General features: G+C 35.2%; 1 protein-coding gene across 1 annotated transcript in view; it reads left to right on the forward strand.

The window, feature by feature from the left end:
* The first annotated feature begins 2403 nt into the window (after window positions 1-2403).
* Window positions 2404-18864, forward strand: part of KCNC2 (potassium voltage-gated channel subfamily C member 2) — a 609024-nt gene continuing 592563 nt past the window's right edge. The window contains 6 exon segments of the mRNA XM_053719788.1: window positions 2404-2478; window positions 2480-2689; window positions 2691-2717; window positions 2719-2784; window positions 2786-2875; window positions 2877-2984. Of these exon segments, the coding sequence (XP_053575763.1) occupies window positions 2404-2478; window positions 2480-2689; window positions 2691-2717; window positions 2719-2784; window positions 2786-2875; window positions 2877-2984 (576 nt within the window).

Consider the following 18864-nt stretch of genomic DNA (forward strand, 5'->3'; position numbering starts at 1 on the left):
TACACCAAAATTTTTCTTATTTAAAAAGATAGATAAATCCCTTTATTACCTATTCCCTGTTTTTGCATAACCTATCACAGTTATATTAATATGCTTTTTACCTCTGTGATTACCTTGTATCTAAGCCTTTGCATACAGCCTCCTTAACTAAGTGCCTTTGACAGACATGCAGTGTAGTCAATCAGTGAAGACTCCTAAATAACTTCACGGGAGTGAGCACAATGTTATCTATATGACACATGTGAAACTAGCACAGTCTAACTGTGAAAAACTTTCAAAATGCTCTGAGCTAGGAGGCGGTTTTCAACTGTTTTAGAAATCAGTTTGAGCCTAGCTAGGTTTAGCTTTTCAAAAATACCACCAAGGGAACAAAGCAAATTTAATGATAAAAGTAAATTGGAAAGTTGTTTTAAAATTGCATGCCCTATCTGAATCATGAAAGTTTAGTTTTGACTTTACTGTCCCTTTAAGCTATATATAGAATTATTATATTATTCTTAGAATTTAATTAGAAAGTGAAATACAAAAGGTAAAATAAATATAATGTGATATATTTTAATTTGTTTGTGGTGGGTGTGTGTAATATAAAAAAAAAACATTCACATTTTTCTAGTTTTTCATTAAATCAAGTATATCTGATTTCCTTTTTTCATTATTTGAGCAACAATTTTGACTAACAAATCTTGGATTGTAGCACATAGTCTAACTAGGTTGCATTTTAATAAACACTATTTATTGCAAAATATAAAGTGTTTAATCCACCTTAAATGAACTAAAGGGAGGAAACCTGTTGAAAGGATTCAAGGGAGGGTTTGAATCTGAATGCTGGTTCACCAGAGAGAGAGGGATACACAATCTGCTGCTGGGGATACAGAAACTGTTTTATTCCTCTACTGCTAATGCTGTAGTGGTGCTGAAGCAAGAGAATCTTTGACGCAAGTTGCTTTGCATGAGAAGGGCTGGCACTTACAGAGCTATATCCACTACCTGTAACATACTTGTTCAGATTGAAAAAAGGCTGTAATAATGCAGATTTTTACAAAGCTAAGGAATTGATAGCCCTTTACAATATCAAACGATTGCTGGTTTGTTAGTACAGAGATATTCAATGAATACCACCTGTTGTCTTCCTGATATCCACAGAGAGCAGAATGTAGTTAAAAATCAAGAATGAAGATGCGCTATAAAAAAGGACTGAGATAGACATATCCCTCCGGAGATTAAAGGAAAGCTCATCAAAGTGTTTAACGGAAAATAAATCCAACAAGTAGTTGTCACTTGAAGCTTGGATGTCATCTTTGCTGCGAGCTAAAATGAAGAGCTTAATAGGGAAATATGATACTCTTTATGTTTTCTCTTAAAGGTATGGTAAAACTGACTACACTAGTTATCCACGTCTCTTTGCATAAATTAGTCATTCCCCTAGATTCACTCAGACCTGGAATTGTCTTTTCATTCAATTCAGTTTCTTTTTTTATTATAGGTAGACTATATAATAAAGCTCACTAATCTTTCTATTCTTAGTAGACCGAGTCCTTAAAAATGACTAGTACAGAGTGAAAAGTCTGTTTCTGTTTTAGTTCTAGTATTAATGAATCTAGGACACTGTGTCTTACAAAGTGTATTTTCTTTCTCTGTCTCTCCCTATAAGATGACTTAACTGTACACATAGATTACATTAACATATGATATCTAGGGAAGTAATTATGCTCTTAATTGGTTTGCTTTGCTAACTGCCGACAGTATAACGTGAATATGATTTGCCTTCTTTGTATAAATTGTGACTAATAAACACCCCATGGAGTAAATGGTACAAGTGGAAGGCAAACTGAAGAGAATAAAAGGACCATTTTTATGTAATGTGAAATAAGATATTGTTTAATCATGAGGCTATAGACTATAACATCATTTCAGAAAACCTCAAAAATATTTGGAGTTACTGTATTAGGAGGTACATAATGCAAGAAATAAAGTAGGTATAAATAAGATACAGTACACTACACAAATTCTAACACCAAAGACCACTAACGAGGCCTACATCTATCTATCTATCTATCTATCTATCTATCTATCTATCTATCTATCTGTATGTCTGTCTGCCTGTCTTTATCTATCTGCAAAATTTGCACTCAAAGATGCTCATATTTATAGTAAATTGAAACTGTTATGTGAAAATTCTGTGAATGCGGATTTACTTAATTATTTTACATGACTCTATACTCCTACACTCTGGTAAATGCCTAATTATGGTTTGCTCTTAGATAGAGATATTTTCACAAACATAGATTCTGTTTATTTCCATTGTTTATCCAATACTTTTTTAAATTCCCATTCTTTTTTTTATCTCTTAGTGTTTAGCTACCTTTATCTGTCACCTATGTGAGTCATGTCGGTTCTACAGACATGGGTAAGATTGATGAGAATGAGAGGATAATCCTTAATGTCGGGGGCACAAGACATGAGACATACCGAAGCACCCCTAAAAACCATACCAGGGACTCGACTAGCCTTGCTCGCCTGTGATTCACAGAGCATTCAAGGGCTGGAGCTACAACCAATTTCAGGACCCTTTCAGTGTAGCCCCAGGGGCAATGAATTTTTCTTTGATAGGCACCCTGGTGTTTTTGCCTATGTGCTTAATTATTATCGCACAGGTAAGCTGCACTGCCCAGCAGATGTGTGTGGGCCTCCTCTTTGAAGAGGAACTGGCTTTTTGGTGGTATTGATGAAACAGATGTTGAGCCCTGTTGTTGGATGACTTATCGTCAGCATCGTGATGCAGAAAGAAGCACTGGATATATTTGAGACACCAGATTTGATTTCTGGGGAACCACCACTTATAGACGAGGATGAAGAAGATTTGGATAAACGGTTAGGCAATTGAAGATGTTGTTGGTCCTGATGGAAAAGTTGGACGGTGGAGAAGGTTGCAACCTCGCATATGGGCTTTATTTGAAGATCCATACTCTTCCAGAGCTGCCCGGGTATGTTTTTTAAGAAAAAGTTTTATTAAATGAATCTTTCTGTCTCTCTCTCTCTCTCTCTCTCTCTCTCTCTCTATATATCTATATAATATATTATATATATTATATATTATTAATGGTCAGTAAACTTTCTTGTCCTGGTTTTAAACTATACTGTATGCACATATCCTGGAAACTGATTTTGAGAATGTGACAGTGTGACCCAGCAAAAATGGATATATAATTCAAAAAATTTAGTAAAGAAGTGTTTACTTCCTGAGTCTTAGACGGTTTTTAAGAAATCTCAGAGAATTAGGACTGATTATTAAAGAATCTATAAAAAAAGGTTTATGAAAGATATAAAATTGGTGTTGAATGTGTGGTATATTCAGTGTCAGTTAGACATTTAACTAGTCTGATACACATACCCGATATTTTTGTTCCATCTAGGCCTTCTTACCTCCCATATTACTTCTGGTAGGAGTCTTCAAACATAGTTTCAGCATATTTTTGCTTATTGAATAGCTAAAGTTTTCTTTGGGTTTCACAAAAATATTTTAGGATTGCTGCAAAGAAGTATGACAACTCATTTGTACTTTTGCAGATATATCATGTGATAATCTGTCAAATGGAATAAAATAAACTTTATTTATTTACAGTATACAATGTTCTTTTGAAGTCAGAAGACATTTTTGTGGGACTTTCATTAAATATTTTAGAGCTTGACAAATACAGTTAGAGCACATATAATGATCCCTAAATGTCATTTAGACAACAAGGTTGGAGAAAGTTATATAAGTATAGCTACTCCTTCAGTGTCTATACACTTCTTAAACCACAACAGTTCCCTTCTTTTCTATGTCCTTCAAGTTTAAGCATTGTATGATGCCTCTTGTCGGAGGCAAGCAGGGGGCAAGGATGTTAACTCACTGCTGCATATGTGATCTTGGTTTTCACTGCTGGGAACCAGAGGGTTATATCAGTGCAGCATATTTGTTCCAAGGCATTAATTAATTCCCTTCATTGCCTGGTTGTGTTCAGGACAATATAGGGCTTAAATCATTGCCGTGTATGTATGTTGTGCAGCAATGATTTAAGAGCTTAATTACAAAATAAATGTTTTTTTTAGCAAAATTTATGTTGTTTACATTTCCAAGATGCATTCATTGAAAGGCCTGTTGAGTATGTTTATTTGATTTAATTTGCTGTAGCCAATTAGGGCAACTTCTGCATTCATTACTGCATAAGATATTGCAGGTTATGGAGACTGTAGTGTATACTCTAGCCTTTTTACAGGCAGTGAAAAAAACAAGTTTTAAGGTAACTTACAGGAATTTGTTTTACCCTGTTGCATACCCTACTCATGTCAAATAATACTAATAATAGCAAGAAAATCAAGCAATAAGTAATGGTAGTATTGTAGTTTTTGTGTTGTAATAAGTGGCAAGTTTGTAGCATATAATACAGAATATGGTCATAACATAATATATGCAGTTTAAATTACAAAGATGCTATATATTAAAATATGTAACAATATGTAACACAATATAAAAAAACAATATCAAATTTAACCTTACAAAATACAAAGTCTAAAGTACATAAAACTACATATTGTAAATTCAATAATGTAATGGAGCTCTGCATAAAATGGAGCAGTATTTGTTAATGCATTACCCCCTTTAGGGCCAGATTACAAGTGGAGCGCCAATCTATTGTGTGCACACAAATGGGCAAAGTTGCCCTTTTTCGTGCGTGCGATAAATAATTTGCTGTTACAAGTGGCTGGTTATTGCTACTGCGAGCTTATGGTGGCAATTAGCACTTATAAAATTAACCAGAGATCATAGCTCTGGTTAATTTTATAAATGAGCCCCAAATGCCCCCAAAATCAAATGTTATTTTTTTTTTTTTAATGTACAATTAAAAAAAAAAGAAAACAAAAAAAAGAAAACTGCCTTTAGCACTTAGCGACTGTGGGATGTTAGGAAAAAACGGCACTGAAAAGTGCCTTAACTTTGAGCTTTGAGGTCTATGGGAAACTGTGTGTTTATGTTTTTTTTAAAGAAAAGTAAAGAAGACTAATAAAACATACTTCATGATGGTAGAATAAAAATGCTGCTGAAATTAAATAATGAATATAGCTCATGGGACATTATGGACTTCATACATCCCTATATTTCCTGGAGGGTTTCTGGGACAGTAAGGTGAGGGGGGCTCATTGTAAGGAAACAACTGGTGCTTTTTGGGTTTAGCTATGGAAGGAAAGTTGAGGGCGCAGCTGGGTTTGTCCTGGGTGGAGTTTGTGGCGTGTCATGGATGGGGCTGGGCAGTCCCTAGAAATATAAACATTTGCCCTGACACGGGGCCTGCAGGAGAGGACAGTGGGCAAACCTCCTAACCCTATAGTCCCACAGATCCGGGACAATTTGGGAGAACTAAATCTTTAGTAGATAAAATAGATGATAAAATAATTAGTTGATTCAGAAACTTTGTATACATTTCATATCCTTTTTAAATACATAGGACGACTGTGTCAAGTTCCAGTTCAAATTAGAAATAAATGAATACTGAATTTCCCTTAAAAAATGTCTAAGTAAGGATAATAAATACTATTAATACTTTTATTATTTATTTTGCTTACTTTTTATATTTTGTTTTTTTTCCAACTGCCATAGAGAGCATATAATGTATGCTGCTACATTCTACACAATGGTCTAGAATTAACAAAACTCTTTCATAACATAAGCACAGTGGTGTCTCTACAAATTAAATATGTGTGTGTGTGTGTGTGAGGGGGGGGGGCACTTCCAAGAGGTCCACCGGTAATTTGTGGGTGGGACTGTGATGGAGGGCAGGACCATGTGTGAAATGGACAGAGACCAGTGGAGCTAGGGCAAGAAAGCAAGGGATGACCACCATTGGGAGGGCACATGACCACCCTGGTGATGCCACTGCATAAGCAAGTTGCGGAGTTCAGCACTATTATAATAAATGGAACCGCATCTCCCAGCTTGCTAAGAATACCCTGCATTACAAAAACTTCTTCAAAATCTTACAAAACAAATTAAAATAAAACTTGAAAATAACACCCACCAAAAAAGAGTCCAACCCAAAATATGTTCAGACACAAGCATTGAAAAAACCTGAAAAATAAAATTAAAAACCAGACAACATTATCAAAATAGTGAGACGTGCCCACCAGACAAGGCTTGAATGAAGTTCACATGAAAATCCCTGATCCTGTCCCCAGAACTTAAAACACTCAGCCCCTCATTCGTTTGAGACTCTGAGGTTTCTGAAACGCCTATGGTTTTATCTACTTTACACTAATATAATAGATGTGAATATATTTAGAATAATGAATGTTTTTGCAGGTGTGCTTGTGAAGTGTTGTGAAGTATTGTTTTTTTTCCAAATGTCCACCATTTGTTGTTTGATATGTGAGAGATGTACTAGGCACTTAATGAAAACTATAGATCAGCGCTTTCTCAACTCCAATATCCGTAACAGGCCACCCTTTTCATGATATCAGCTAATAAGTAACCATGGTTACCAACCTGCTCTCACACCATTGGCTGATATTTCAACTGTGCCTGTCAGGGTACTTGAGGGCTGGATTTAAGAAGCACTGCTATAGGACATGAAAGCCCACTAATGAAACTGTATAAATATAGGTGAAACAATGCTCAATACAAGTAAAATGTGATCTTGCCTTTACAACGATTTGCCTCAGCAGCATCACAAGTGTCCAGCCCAATGATTGCTTGTTCAGCTGTTGCATTGATAAGAGTACACATTAATTTATGTCTCTCCTTAATGGGACAGTCTAGTCCAAAATAAACATTTATGATTCAGATAGAGGATGTAATTTTTAACAAATTTTCAATTTACTTTTATCACCAATTTTGCTTTGTTCTCTTGGTATTCTTAGTTGAAAGCTAAACCTAGGAGGTTCATATGCTAATTCTAAGCCCTTGAAGTCCGCCTCTTCTCTCAGGGCATTTTGACAGTTTTTCACAGTAGAGGGTGTTAGTTCATGTGTGTCATATAGATAACACTGTGCTCACACACGTGAAGTTCCAGTGAGCCAGTTTTGATTGGCTAAATTGGATGTCTGTCAAAAGAACTGAAATAAGGGGGCAGTTTGCAGAGGCTTAGATACAGGATAATCACTGAGGTAATAAGTGTATTTATAAAACTGTGTTGGTTATTCAAAACTAGGGTATGGGTAATAAAGGGATTATCTATCTTTTTTAAACAATAAAAATTCTGGTGTAGACTGTCCCTTTAATTTGTAACAGTAGTGGAGATAACATACTCTTTTCCGTGGGTGTTTTTGCTGGATTCATAAGGTTTGTTTTTAAAATAAGCTGCCTTGTCAGGTCTTGGAGGTTCCCTTGTGAAATTCATAATAAAAAATCCAAAACTGAGAACTTACTTGAGTGAGTTATTTTTAAGAATAGGAGAGAATAAACAGTTGCTTTTTATTTGGCATACAAAAGTGCATTTAATTATTTTATTGCTTTGTATTTTGCATTTAAGAATGCTGTGTATCATTCTAACAATTTAAATGAAAGGGACATTAAATACAAATTGTAAGCTGCATGATAATGTAGCTTCATATCTTAGAAGAATTTTGCAATGAATAATGCAGTTTAATTTGTCAAATAAGAATACTGTTTTTATGAATATTTCTTTTGACTGATTTCCCTGTCCCCAAAACAAACTAATCCTTGGCAACCAATCACAAACTACTACACATATATAACAGGAACTCTGCACATGTCCAGTTAAGGGTAGACACTGCCCTCGTTTCTTTACTTAAAGTGGATTAGCAGTTACTTAGTAATAATATATTTAGGGCCAGATTACGATTACGTTTGCGCCCGAGTGATAAGAGGTTTATTATGGGGGTTTGCGCTCATCAGGCTTACCGCTCGTATTATGAGTTGAAAGTAAATGCGATCACATGAGCGCAATACGCTAGAATGATTACCGCAATTCAGAGTTTTGTAAAACAGTTAAAGGGACATGAAACCCAATTTCTTTCTTTCATGATTTAGAAAGAGCATGCAATTTTAAACAACTTTACAATTTGCGTCATTCTCTTGATATCCTTCATTGAAAAGCATATCTTAATAGGTTCAGTAGCTGCTGATTGGTGGCTGCACATAGATGCCTCTTGTGATTGGTTCACCCCTGTGCATTGCGATTTCTTCAACAAAGGTTAACTAAATAATGAAGCAACTTAGATAATAGAAGTAAATTGGAATGTTGTTTAAAATTGTATTATCTATCTGAATCATGAAAAAAAAGTTTTTGGGTTTTCATGTCCCTTTAACTGTTTGAAAAACATAAAAGTGTCACAAAACACATAAAAAAATGCATTTACAAAGTACAGTTACACTCAACAATAACACTGTCTAATAAGAATTATTAAAACATAATATTATAAAAGTTATAAAGGCTCAAAGATAGGAGGTATCAAGTGTGTAGAAAAAAAAAGGCTGCAAAAGGACTTTAACATTGAGATACATACATACACACGTCCAAAAGATGTAGTATATATATATATATATATATGTTGATATGTATTTGCAGCCATATATACACATATAAATATAATGTCAAGGAGAAGCAGGGGTCCCAAGAAAGCTGTGAGTTAAAACTCGTTATTAATAGTAAGCTTTTTTAGCAGCATTTGCTTATCTGGTAAAGACACTATGCACAAAGCACTTGATTAAAAGTCACATTGAAATTTTATTGAGCAAAGTATTTAAAAGTTCATACAGGAACTGTGATAGACACAGTAACTCACGGTAAAGCTGAAAGACAGGGAGGCTCATCTTTGAGAAAGCGCCAACCGGCGTGAAACGCGTCAGATCATGTCACTTGCCTCCCTGTCTTTCAGCTTACCGTGAGTTACTGTGTCTATCACAGTTCCTGTATGAACTTTTTAAATACTTTGCTCAATAAAATTTCAATGTGACTTTTAATCAAGTGCTTTGTGCATAGTGTCTTTACCAAGATAAGCAAATGTTGTTAAAAAAGCTTACTATTATTAACGAGTTTTACTCACAGATTTCTTGGGACCCCTACTTCTCCTTGAATTTATTTTCAGCAGCCTTCTAACCCGACACTCTCCATGCTGAGTGCAGGAAGTTCGAATCAGTTTGTTTGCTCTATGCCGTGTGGACGACGGTGTCTGTTTTCAACCTTAATTGCTTGTGTTATGTTTATACAAATATAAAGACATAAATACATTGGAGTGCATTGGAGCCCTTTGCAGTAAAGTAGATGAAAACATGTAAAAGCATATGTATGCAATATTCATTTTTAATAAAGGCTTTAACTATGTACTACTGTAAATATTTCACATTTCAATGTTCTGCAGATAACAGAAAATGTTCTATGTATTTATAAATAGATATTCCTATATATATATCTGTATATATATCTTTACCTATATATAATCATGTAAATATATAGGTATAGATATATATATTACCATAATATCATCAGATATACTGTATATAGAAATATGCATTTCTGAATAAATAGAACATATTATGTTTTGTAAAGAACACTAGAATATGAAATACTCATATTTTTATGTTGGGTTAGCGCAAATGAGAATATGCAATCAGGTTTGTGCGAGAGTGGGGTGTTTCCATTGACTTTTATGGGGGAATATGTGAATGTACACGTGATATTCTAACTTCGGCTTTTTACACTAATCGGGTTACCGCGAGAGCGAAAACAGTTTCCTTTCAAACAATCTTAATTCTAGTGCAATTAATGCTCTAGCGGGGAGCAGGTTAATTTGCACTCCACTCGTAGTCTGGCCCCTTAATAGGTATTTGAGCAAAGACATATATCTCCTATCTAATCTCCCTCTAATAGCTAAACTACAATTATACAATGTATTATACACAATAATATTCACACCTAAACTACTTTAATGTGCTCACTGATATTGCAAAGAATGCTTTTCATATCTTGGTTGTTGATGCAAAACTGATAATACACCTTAAAAGAGCAAATGAGTACAGATAAAGGGAGGGAGAGGAGGAGGATAGACTGGCTCACAGAAAATTAGCTATAAGTATTAACCCCAGCCTTCCTGGGAGAAAGTGGAACAAGTACACCGTTTCAAGAGGTGTTTACAGCAAAAGGACGCAAAATAAATATTAATGCAGATTGCAATAATGTACCACTTTCAATACAATGAATATTTTTGGGCTAGATTACAATTGGTGCTCTATTTAGTGTTTTGGCTCGAGTAATAACACAGAAGTAAAGATTTTGCGCGAGCCGATTAGCGCACATATTACTAGTTGAAAGTAAAACTTTTTCAAGCTAGTGAAACCCAACCCACACTAACTAAACAACTTTGGATATCACAACCATGGTAACTACTTCTCCTCATAGACTTCAATAGGAAGAACATTGGAATGTAAAATAGTGTAACGCACTTCAAGTTGTGCACTGTAGGTCTAATGCGGGTGTCGGGTTAGCGCATATGAAAAATTAGTTCTCTTAAGGCTTGATATGTAAATATTAAATATAAAATACTGAAAAACATATTAATAATAATTATTATAGTTACTGCAAAAAAATAATATATATATATATATATATATAAGAATATATTAGTACAGCTATAATAATTATTTACATTCATTATTAATATTTTTCAATATTTTATAATTAATAAATACATAACAACCTTAATATAACTAATGTAAGTGCACATGAAGAATTACTGTACTCCTGTTTGGTTTTGCACAAAATAAACTACTGACATAAGTACTTTAGTTCTTCATGTGCCTCAAACCTGACATGAGTGATGTTAAGGGGTGTTAATGTGTTTATTAAATATAAATGTTGAAAAATATTAATAAGTAATGTAAATAAAATATTCAAAAATTATTAGAGTATATAGATATATTTTAAAGTAACTAAAAATAATTATTGATAAATATTATTAATATTTTTTCCAATACTTTTATATGTAATATTTACGTAATGTGCCTTAAGATACTAAGTCTTCAGGTATGCTAACTTGACACCCCGTTAGACCTACAGCATGCAACCCAAAGCTTGTTACGCATATTTTACATTCACATGTTCTTCTTTTTATTTTAAATATATCTAAATCTTTTATATATATATTATATCTGATGTTAATGTAAAATATATATCTGCACCTATATATCTATATGAATATATATGAATATATACACAAGCATAGATATATACATATATTTATAAGAATATATATTTAAAAATAAAAAGAACGATTTACCCCTATATAAAGAACATTCACCTAGATTATGAGTTTTGCGCTATAACAGGGTACGAAACTAACACCAAAAAATTGCGTTACTGCACTCTCCATAGCGCTTGCCATTACAAGTTACTGAAAAGCCTCCTTGTGCTGTGCGTTATGGTGTGTTAAGCTCCATACCGCACAAAAGCCAAGGGCCTGAGTTTACGTTCTTGTGCACACTTTCCCCCATAGACATCAATGGGAAGAGAGTGTTTAGAAAAAAAATTAACACCTGCGAATCGCGGAATGGAGATCACTGTAACGCAAACTCAATTGATGTCTATGGGGAAAAGAAAGTTACTTTTAAACCTAACACTCTAACAAAAACCCCAAGTCTAAAACACCCCTAACTCCACCGCCCCCTGACATTGTCGACACTAAATAAAGTGAATTAACCCCTTATCAGCCGCTCCCCGACATTGCGGGCACAAATAAAAATGATTACCCCCTAATTCGCCGCTCCTTGACATCACGGACACTAAATATAATTATTAACCCCTTCTCTGCTGCTCCCCGACATCGCCAACACTAATAAAAGTTATTGACCCTTAAACCGCCGGCCCCCCATATCACCAATACTATAATAAAGTATTAACCCTAAACCTCTAGCCCCCCTCATTGTAACTACTAAACTAAACCTATAAACCCCTAAACAGCCGCCCCCCCACATCGCTAAACCTAACACCCCCTAACTTTAAATTAAAATAAAACTATCTTAAAATAAATAAAAACTTACCTGTGAAATAAAAATAACCTAAGTTTAAACTATAAATTAACCTAACATAACTATTCTAATAAAATTAAAAAAAACTACCAATTAAAAAATCTAAATTACAAATTTTAAAAAAAACTAACACTACGAAAAAAATTAAAAAATCTAAAATTACAAAAAATAATAAACACTAAATTACGTAAAAATAAAAATACTCTAAGCTTACAAAAAGTAATAAACAAAATTATCAAAAATAAAAGCAATTACACCTAATCTAATAGCCCTATAAAAAAGCCCCCCAAATAAAAACACCCCCTAACCTACAATAAACTACCAATAGCCCTTAAAAGGGCCTTTTGTAGGGCATTGCCATACGTTTAACAGGTCTTTTACCCTACAAAAATTACTAAGTCCCCTCTAAAAGTAAACCACCCCAACCTACAATAAACTACCAATAGTCCTTAAAAGGGCCTTTTGTAGGGCATTGCCATACGTTTAACAGCTCTTTTACCCTACAAAAATTACTAAGTCCCCTCCTAAAAGTAAACCCCCCACCCAACCACCCCACAAAATAAAAAAAAACTAACTCTAAAAAATCCTAATGTTTTTGTATGGGCATTGCCCTTAAAGGGGCATTCAGCTCTTTTACTGCCCTTAAAATGGCATTCAGCTCTTTTAAAAGTGCCCAAACACTAACACCATAAAATCTACTCATGGGGCGGGGGGGCGGAGTCAACAGCCAAGCAGAGAAGACGTGCTTCAGAGAGCTCCTGCAGAGATTTATTTAAAATAAAGGCAAATAGCAATTTATTCTCTGCAATTTGCCCCAATCCTAATAGTGAACAAGCAGGACTGTTCTTACACTGCTAGTAAATCACTTTACTTTATGTTCAAATCAGCTATTCATCCTACTTACCATTGCTAACTGAGAAATGCCTAGGCCTTTGCGGCCTACTAAAGCTATCGCGTCAGATATGGAGGTAGGCTCTGCAGCTATTTATGGGGCACTGTGGAAGCTTAATCTACAACTGGTTGATGGTTATGAGGATCTATCAGCCTGCCTAAGGTCCATTATGGAACAGCAAGTGATCCCATCGCAAGACAGATGGGATAATACAAAACTTCTGACTTGCAAAGAACAGCACCTTTCGCAAGAGCAACAGATAAAAGTGGCGACGGGAGAATTTATGGCTAGAACAACCAGTATCTCGGTGAAATCCACTCTACCTCACAATAGCTATGGAATGGAGGACTAAAAGAACACTGCATGCCCAAAATAACGTTACTTCACTGGCACAGCTATTCAGGGACTCATGTGCCCCAAGGAGGAGTACGTGTAACTTACAAGATAGCACCATCCTTTACACATCCTGTGACACTGCGCCCTACGGAGCTGATTGCAGGTTCACTCATTGCACCGCACCCGGCGGAGATGAGCAGAAAGACTGGAGGGTTAGTGTCACGGTTATCAAGGTGGATAGCGAACTCCATTGTGCCAGCTGAGACAGCTCGCCCACTCTACAATAAAATCTGCGGCCACTGAAAAGCTATACTCCTTCCGTTAGACGGAAGCTTTTGTCAACAACTTTTGCCTTCCAGCCAGGATCCCCGAGTCCAACTGCAGTCTGCTTACCTGTCCCTGGGCACGTTCCGGGGGGGATGCGGGCCGGGTCCCTGTGGGCCGAGTGCAGGGAACTTTCCACAACTCTCACAATAGACATGGGGAGGCAGGAATGGTAGAGATTGGACGCTTTGGCTGTTTCTTATTGATGAATCGAGTGGCCAACAGGAACTGTGGATCAGAGGTTCAGATCCCATCACACACAAGGACTTTGCTGGATGCTGCTATGTGCAGACAAGGTCTAAGTCAGGTGGTAGGCTAGACTTAGTCATTTTGCAGTCGCCTTTCATGTCACATATGGCACTAACTATCTCCATATGTTTGTTTAGCTGTTTAATGATTAAGTTATCCCTAAGTAATTAGCGGTTTCATTCCTGCTAGGAGCTATTGACGTTATAATATTCAGTGCTAACTAATATTCACAAGCTTGTCTGCTTCATTAGCGTTTTCCCAGCTTAAAACATTCTTATATTTAGCCATAATACACAGATTTAAGTATTGTATTTAGCAAGATCTGCCAAGTTTCCTAGTCTCCCATATCATTGCAACATACAAGCCATTGGCCTGTGCGATAGATTGTCACTGTTTCTGAAAGGATTAACCCTGTCTACTTTATTGTTGAAATTATTTTCCTGAGCCAAGGGTTATCTATATGTGTACCCTTTTGACGCAGACAACATAGATCCCTCTTTTTCCCTAGGCGGCAGGGGAGAGAGAGATATTAGGGTGGACAGGGACAATAGTTGCTAGTTTTGATCAACTGCCAGTCTGATGGGCCAACATAGTGTTGTACCTTGGATAGAGGAGACAGGTTACCTACTACTTACATCCATTAGTGACATGGGTCCCAATGGCTTATAGTGCTCCTGTATCTAAGGGGTCCGAAGTGGTGTGAAAAGAAAATTGTCATTTATTATTCTATATTGTTCTACCTTCTACTCCCAGATCTTTATTTGTATATATGACACTTTGGGTGCTCCCCTCCTGCTTCTAAGCATATTTAATATACTGAACGTAGTTATGTCCTGCATATACTAGCTAAAGCAGAAGCTTTCATTGGAAAATATGTATATTATTAGAATTTTACTACGCTTTGCTCAATTTTAAACCCCTCCCCTCCCACCCACTTCCCTTATTTTAGGGGTAAGCGGGGCTTCACCCGCTGTTATATTCTATAAGCAGTTATATTATAATCATAAGTTCGGGCCCATACGTTGTACCCCACCTCAATATGTATTTTCTTAATACCTATATCATTGCTCATACCCAACGTACTTATGTAACAACAATCAGATCTGGGGTAGGGTAAACGAACCCTTTCATTATGGAAAGTTTGGCACCAAGTTGGGACTCTGACTTATTCAAGCTAGTACTAATATATGATGGTCTAAGGACAGGAGAAATGTTAGAGGTTGTATTTACAAATTATCGGTATTGTACTTTTTCACCTAACCAAGGTGTCCTATTAGCTTGTCTGTGGTGGGAATGGTGTGTGGATCTTTCTCAGCTCTTCTAGGATAACAGACATATATGAGATGTTAGAATAGTACCTAATACAGCTACATATTCACGCTATATACCATTTGGAACCCGATGAGAAGATCTCTAGATATATTTTTAATAGGGAAAAATATGAATCATTGTATATGCAATGGGACCACAATGTATTTATATCTTTTACTGGAAAAGCTTATACCTCCTACAAGCACTCAGTTCTTACTTCAGATAAATTTCTCAAGCACCCTTCCCTTACAGAGTACGTAGTAGTAGTAAATTTATTATTTCTTCCTGCTGTGGGTGGTGTCCAAGTTGCATGTTTACTCAGTGACTTTTACTTCACGCGTTATAAAAATCACTGGTAGTCATTGCCAAATTAACTGAGAATCTGCTGTGCCTAGTTACACGTTTAGTTCATACCTCTAGAGTTAACACTAATTATTTGTACAAGCCACTGTACTATAGCATAAAATCAACTGCAGGCAGCCTATTACGCTTCAGTCCTTTTTATAAACAAATTATTTGACTTATTGTGATAATATCACGGGCCCGATCCCGATATGCAAGTGTCGTCCGCATAAAGCCGGCTACGCCGAATTTTGCGCTGGTTTGGTATCCTATATACGGCGTAACATAGAAGTTATGCCCGTATATTCTGCCTTCGTCTGTAGTTTTTTGGGCCATAGGCAGGTATAGCCAAACGCGCAGTTTGGTATCCCTAATATACAGCGTATGGTCTTACGTGGCGAAAATGGAGTAATCTTACTCCATTTTCCCCCTCACCACAAAATGCAGCGTAGTAAGCCTTATGCTTGTCTATTGGAGGCCCCCGTAACTCCCTAAACTACCTGCTAAATAAACCTAACAACATAACGCAGATGCGCAATGTCCTATCTACCTGGTCTAACCGCGATCCCCGCCGCTAATCCCTAATAAAGTGTGTTAACCCCTAAACCACCGCTCCCGGATCCCGCCGCCACCTACATTAAAAGTATAACCCCCCTAATGTGATCCCCCTACCAAGCCACCGCCATCACCTTACCTACCCCTCTAAAGTAAGCCCCTACCCCGCCGCCATCTACCTACCTACCCCCTAAAGTGAGCCCCTACCCCTGCCCCGCCATCTACCTTTACCATACCCTAAAGTGAGCCCCTACCCGCCCGCCCAATCTTACCTTACCTACCAGCTAAAGTGAGCTCCTACCACGCCGCCATCTATTTTTAAAATATTAACCCCTAATTTAATCCCCCTACACCGCCGCAAACCTATATTAAACAACTAAACCCCTAATCTAATCACCCCTACTACCGCCGCCTAGCTATATTAACTATATTAACCCTAATTATATTAGGGTTAATATAGTTATTATATTATATATATTAACTATATTAAACCTAATTATATTAGGGTTAATATAGTTAATATCGTTATTCTATTATATATGTATATTAAGTATAATAACCCTATCTAACTCTAACATCCCTAACTAAATTCTTATAAAAATAAATCAAATTAATATTAATATTATTAATTAAAATATTCCTATTTAAATCTAAATACTTACCTATAAAATAAACCCTAAGATAGCTACAATGTAGCTATTTTAGAGTTTATATTTATTTTACAGGTAACTTGGTATTTATTTTAACTAGGTACAATAGCTATTAAATAGTTAATAACTATTTAATAGCTACCTAGTTAAAATAATTACCAATTTACCTGTAAAATAAATCCTAACCTAAGTTACAAATACACCTACACTATCAATAAGTTAAATAAACTACAAATATCTAAACTAAAAGGGGCCAAAGGGGTGCGTTAGCTACGCATGCTTTTTTCCCCCCGCACCTTTTAAATACCGCTGGTATTTAGAGTTCACAGAATGGCTGCGTTAGGGCTCCAAAAAAGGGAGCGTGTTGAGCATATTTACCGCTACTCGCAACTCTCGATACCCAGCTGTGCTTACCGGACGCGGCCAGCTTAAAAAACGTGCTTGTGCACGATTCCCCCATAGAAAAACAATGGGCAGTTTGAGCTGAAAAAAAACCTAACACCTGCAAAAAAGCAGCGTTCAGCTCCCTAACGCTAGCCCCATTGTTTCCTATGGGGAAACACTTCCTAAGTCTGCACCTAACACCCTAACATGTACCCCGAGTCTAAACACCCCTAACTTTACACTTATTAACCTCTAATCTGCCGCCCCCGCTATCGCTGCATATTATTATTAACCCCTAATCTGTCGCTCCATACACCGCCGCAACCTACATTATACCTATGTACCCCTAATCTGCTGCCCCTAACACCGCCAACCCCTATATTATATTTATTAACCCCTAATCTGCCGCCCCCGCTATCGCTGACCCCTGCATATTATTATTAACCCCTAATCTGCCGACCGGATCTCACCGCTACTCTAATAAATGTATTAACCTTTAAAGCTAAGTCTAACCCTAACCCTAACACCCCCCTAAAATATAATTTAAATCTAACGAAATAAATTAACTCTTATTAAATCAATTATTCCTATTTAAAGCTAAATACTTACCTGTAAAATAAACCCTAATATAGCTACAATATAAATTATAATTATATTGTAGCTATTTTAGGATTAATATTTATTTTAAAGGCAACTTTGTAATTATTTTAACCAGGTACAATAGCTATTAAATAGTTAATAACTATTTTTAATAGCTACCTAGTTAAAATAATTAAAAATATTATATACATTAAACCTAACACTATCAATAAATTAAATTAAATACAATACCTGCAAATAAATACAATGAAATAAACTAACTAAAGTACAAAAAATAAAAAGAACTAAGTTACAAAAAAATAAAAAAATATTTACAAACATTTACAAACATTAGAAAAATATTACAACAATTTTAAACTAATTACACCTACTCTAAGCCCCCTAATAAAATAACAAAGACCCCCAAAATAAAAAAATTGTTGTAATATTTTTCTAACGTTTGTAAATATTTTTTTATTTTTTGTAACTTAGTTCTTTTTTATTTTTTGTACTTTAGTTAGTTTATTTAATTGTATTTAATTGTAGGTATTGTATTAATTAATTTATTGATAGTGTAGTGTTAGGTTTAATTGTAAACTTAGGTTAGGATTTATTTTACAGGTAATTTTGTAATTATTTTAACTAGGTAGCTTATTAAATAGTCATTAACTATTTAATAGCTATTGTACCTAGTTTAATATAATTACAAAGTTGCCTGTAAAATAAATATTCATCCTAAAATAGCTATAATATAATTATAATTTATAATTGTAGCTATATTAGGGTTATTTTACAGGTAAGTATTTAGATTTTAAATAGGAATATATTATTTTTATAGGTAATTGTAGTATTTTATATTAATATTTATTGATAGTGTAGTGTTAGGTTTAATTGTAACTTAGGTTAGGATTTATTTTACAGGTAAATTTTGTAATTATTTTAACTATTTTTAAGCTATTAAATAGTTCTTAACTATTTAATAGCTAGTGTACCTGGCTAAAATAAATAACAAAGTTACCTGTAAAAATAAATTAAATCCTAAAATAGCTATAATTAATTATAATTTATATATGTAGCTATATTAGGGTTTATTTTACAGGTAAGTAATTTAGATTTAAATAGAATAATTTATTTAATAAGAGTTTAATTTATTTCGTTAGATTTAAATTATATTTATTTAGGGGGGTGTTAGTGTTTATGGTTAGACTTTGCTTTAGGGGTTA

The sequence above is a fragment of the Bombina bombina genome, chromosome 6 (genome assembly GCF_027579735.1).
Source record: "Bombina bombina isolate aBomBom1 chromosome 6, aBomBom1.pri, whole genome shotgun sequence".
NCBI classification, from domain to species: Eukaryota; Metazoa; Chordata; class Amphibia; order Anura; family Bombinatoridae; genus Bombina; species Bombina bombina.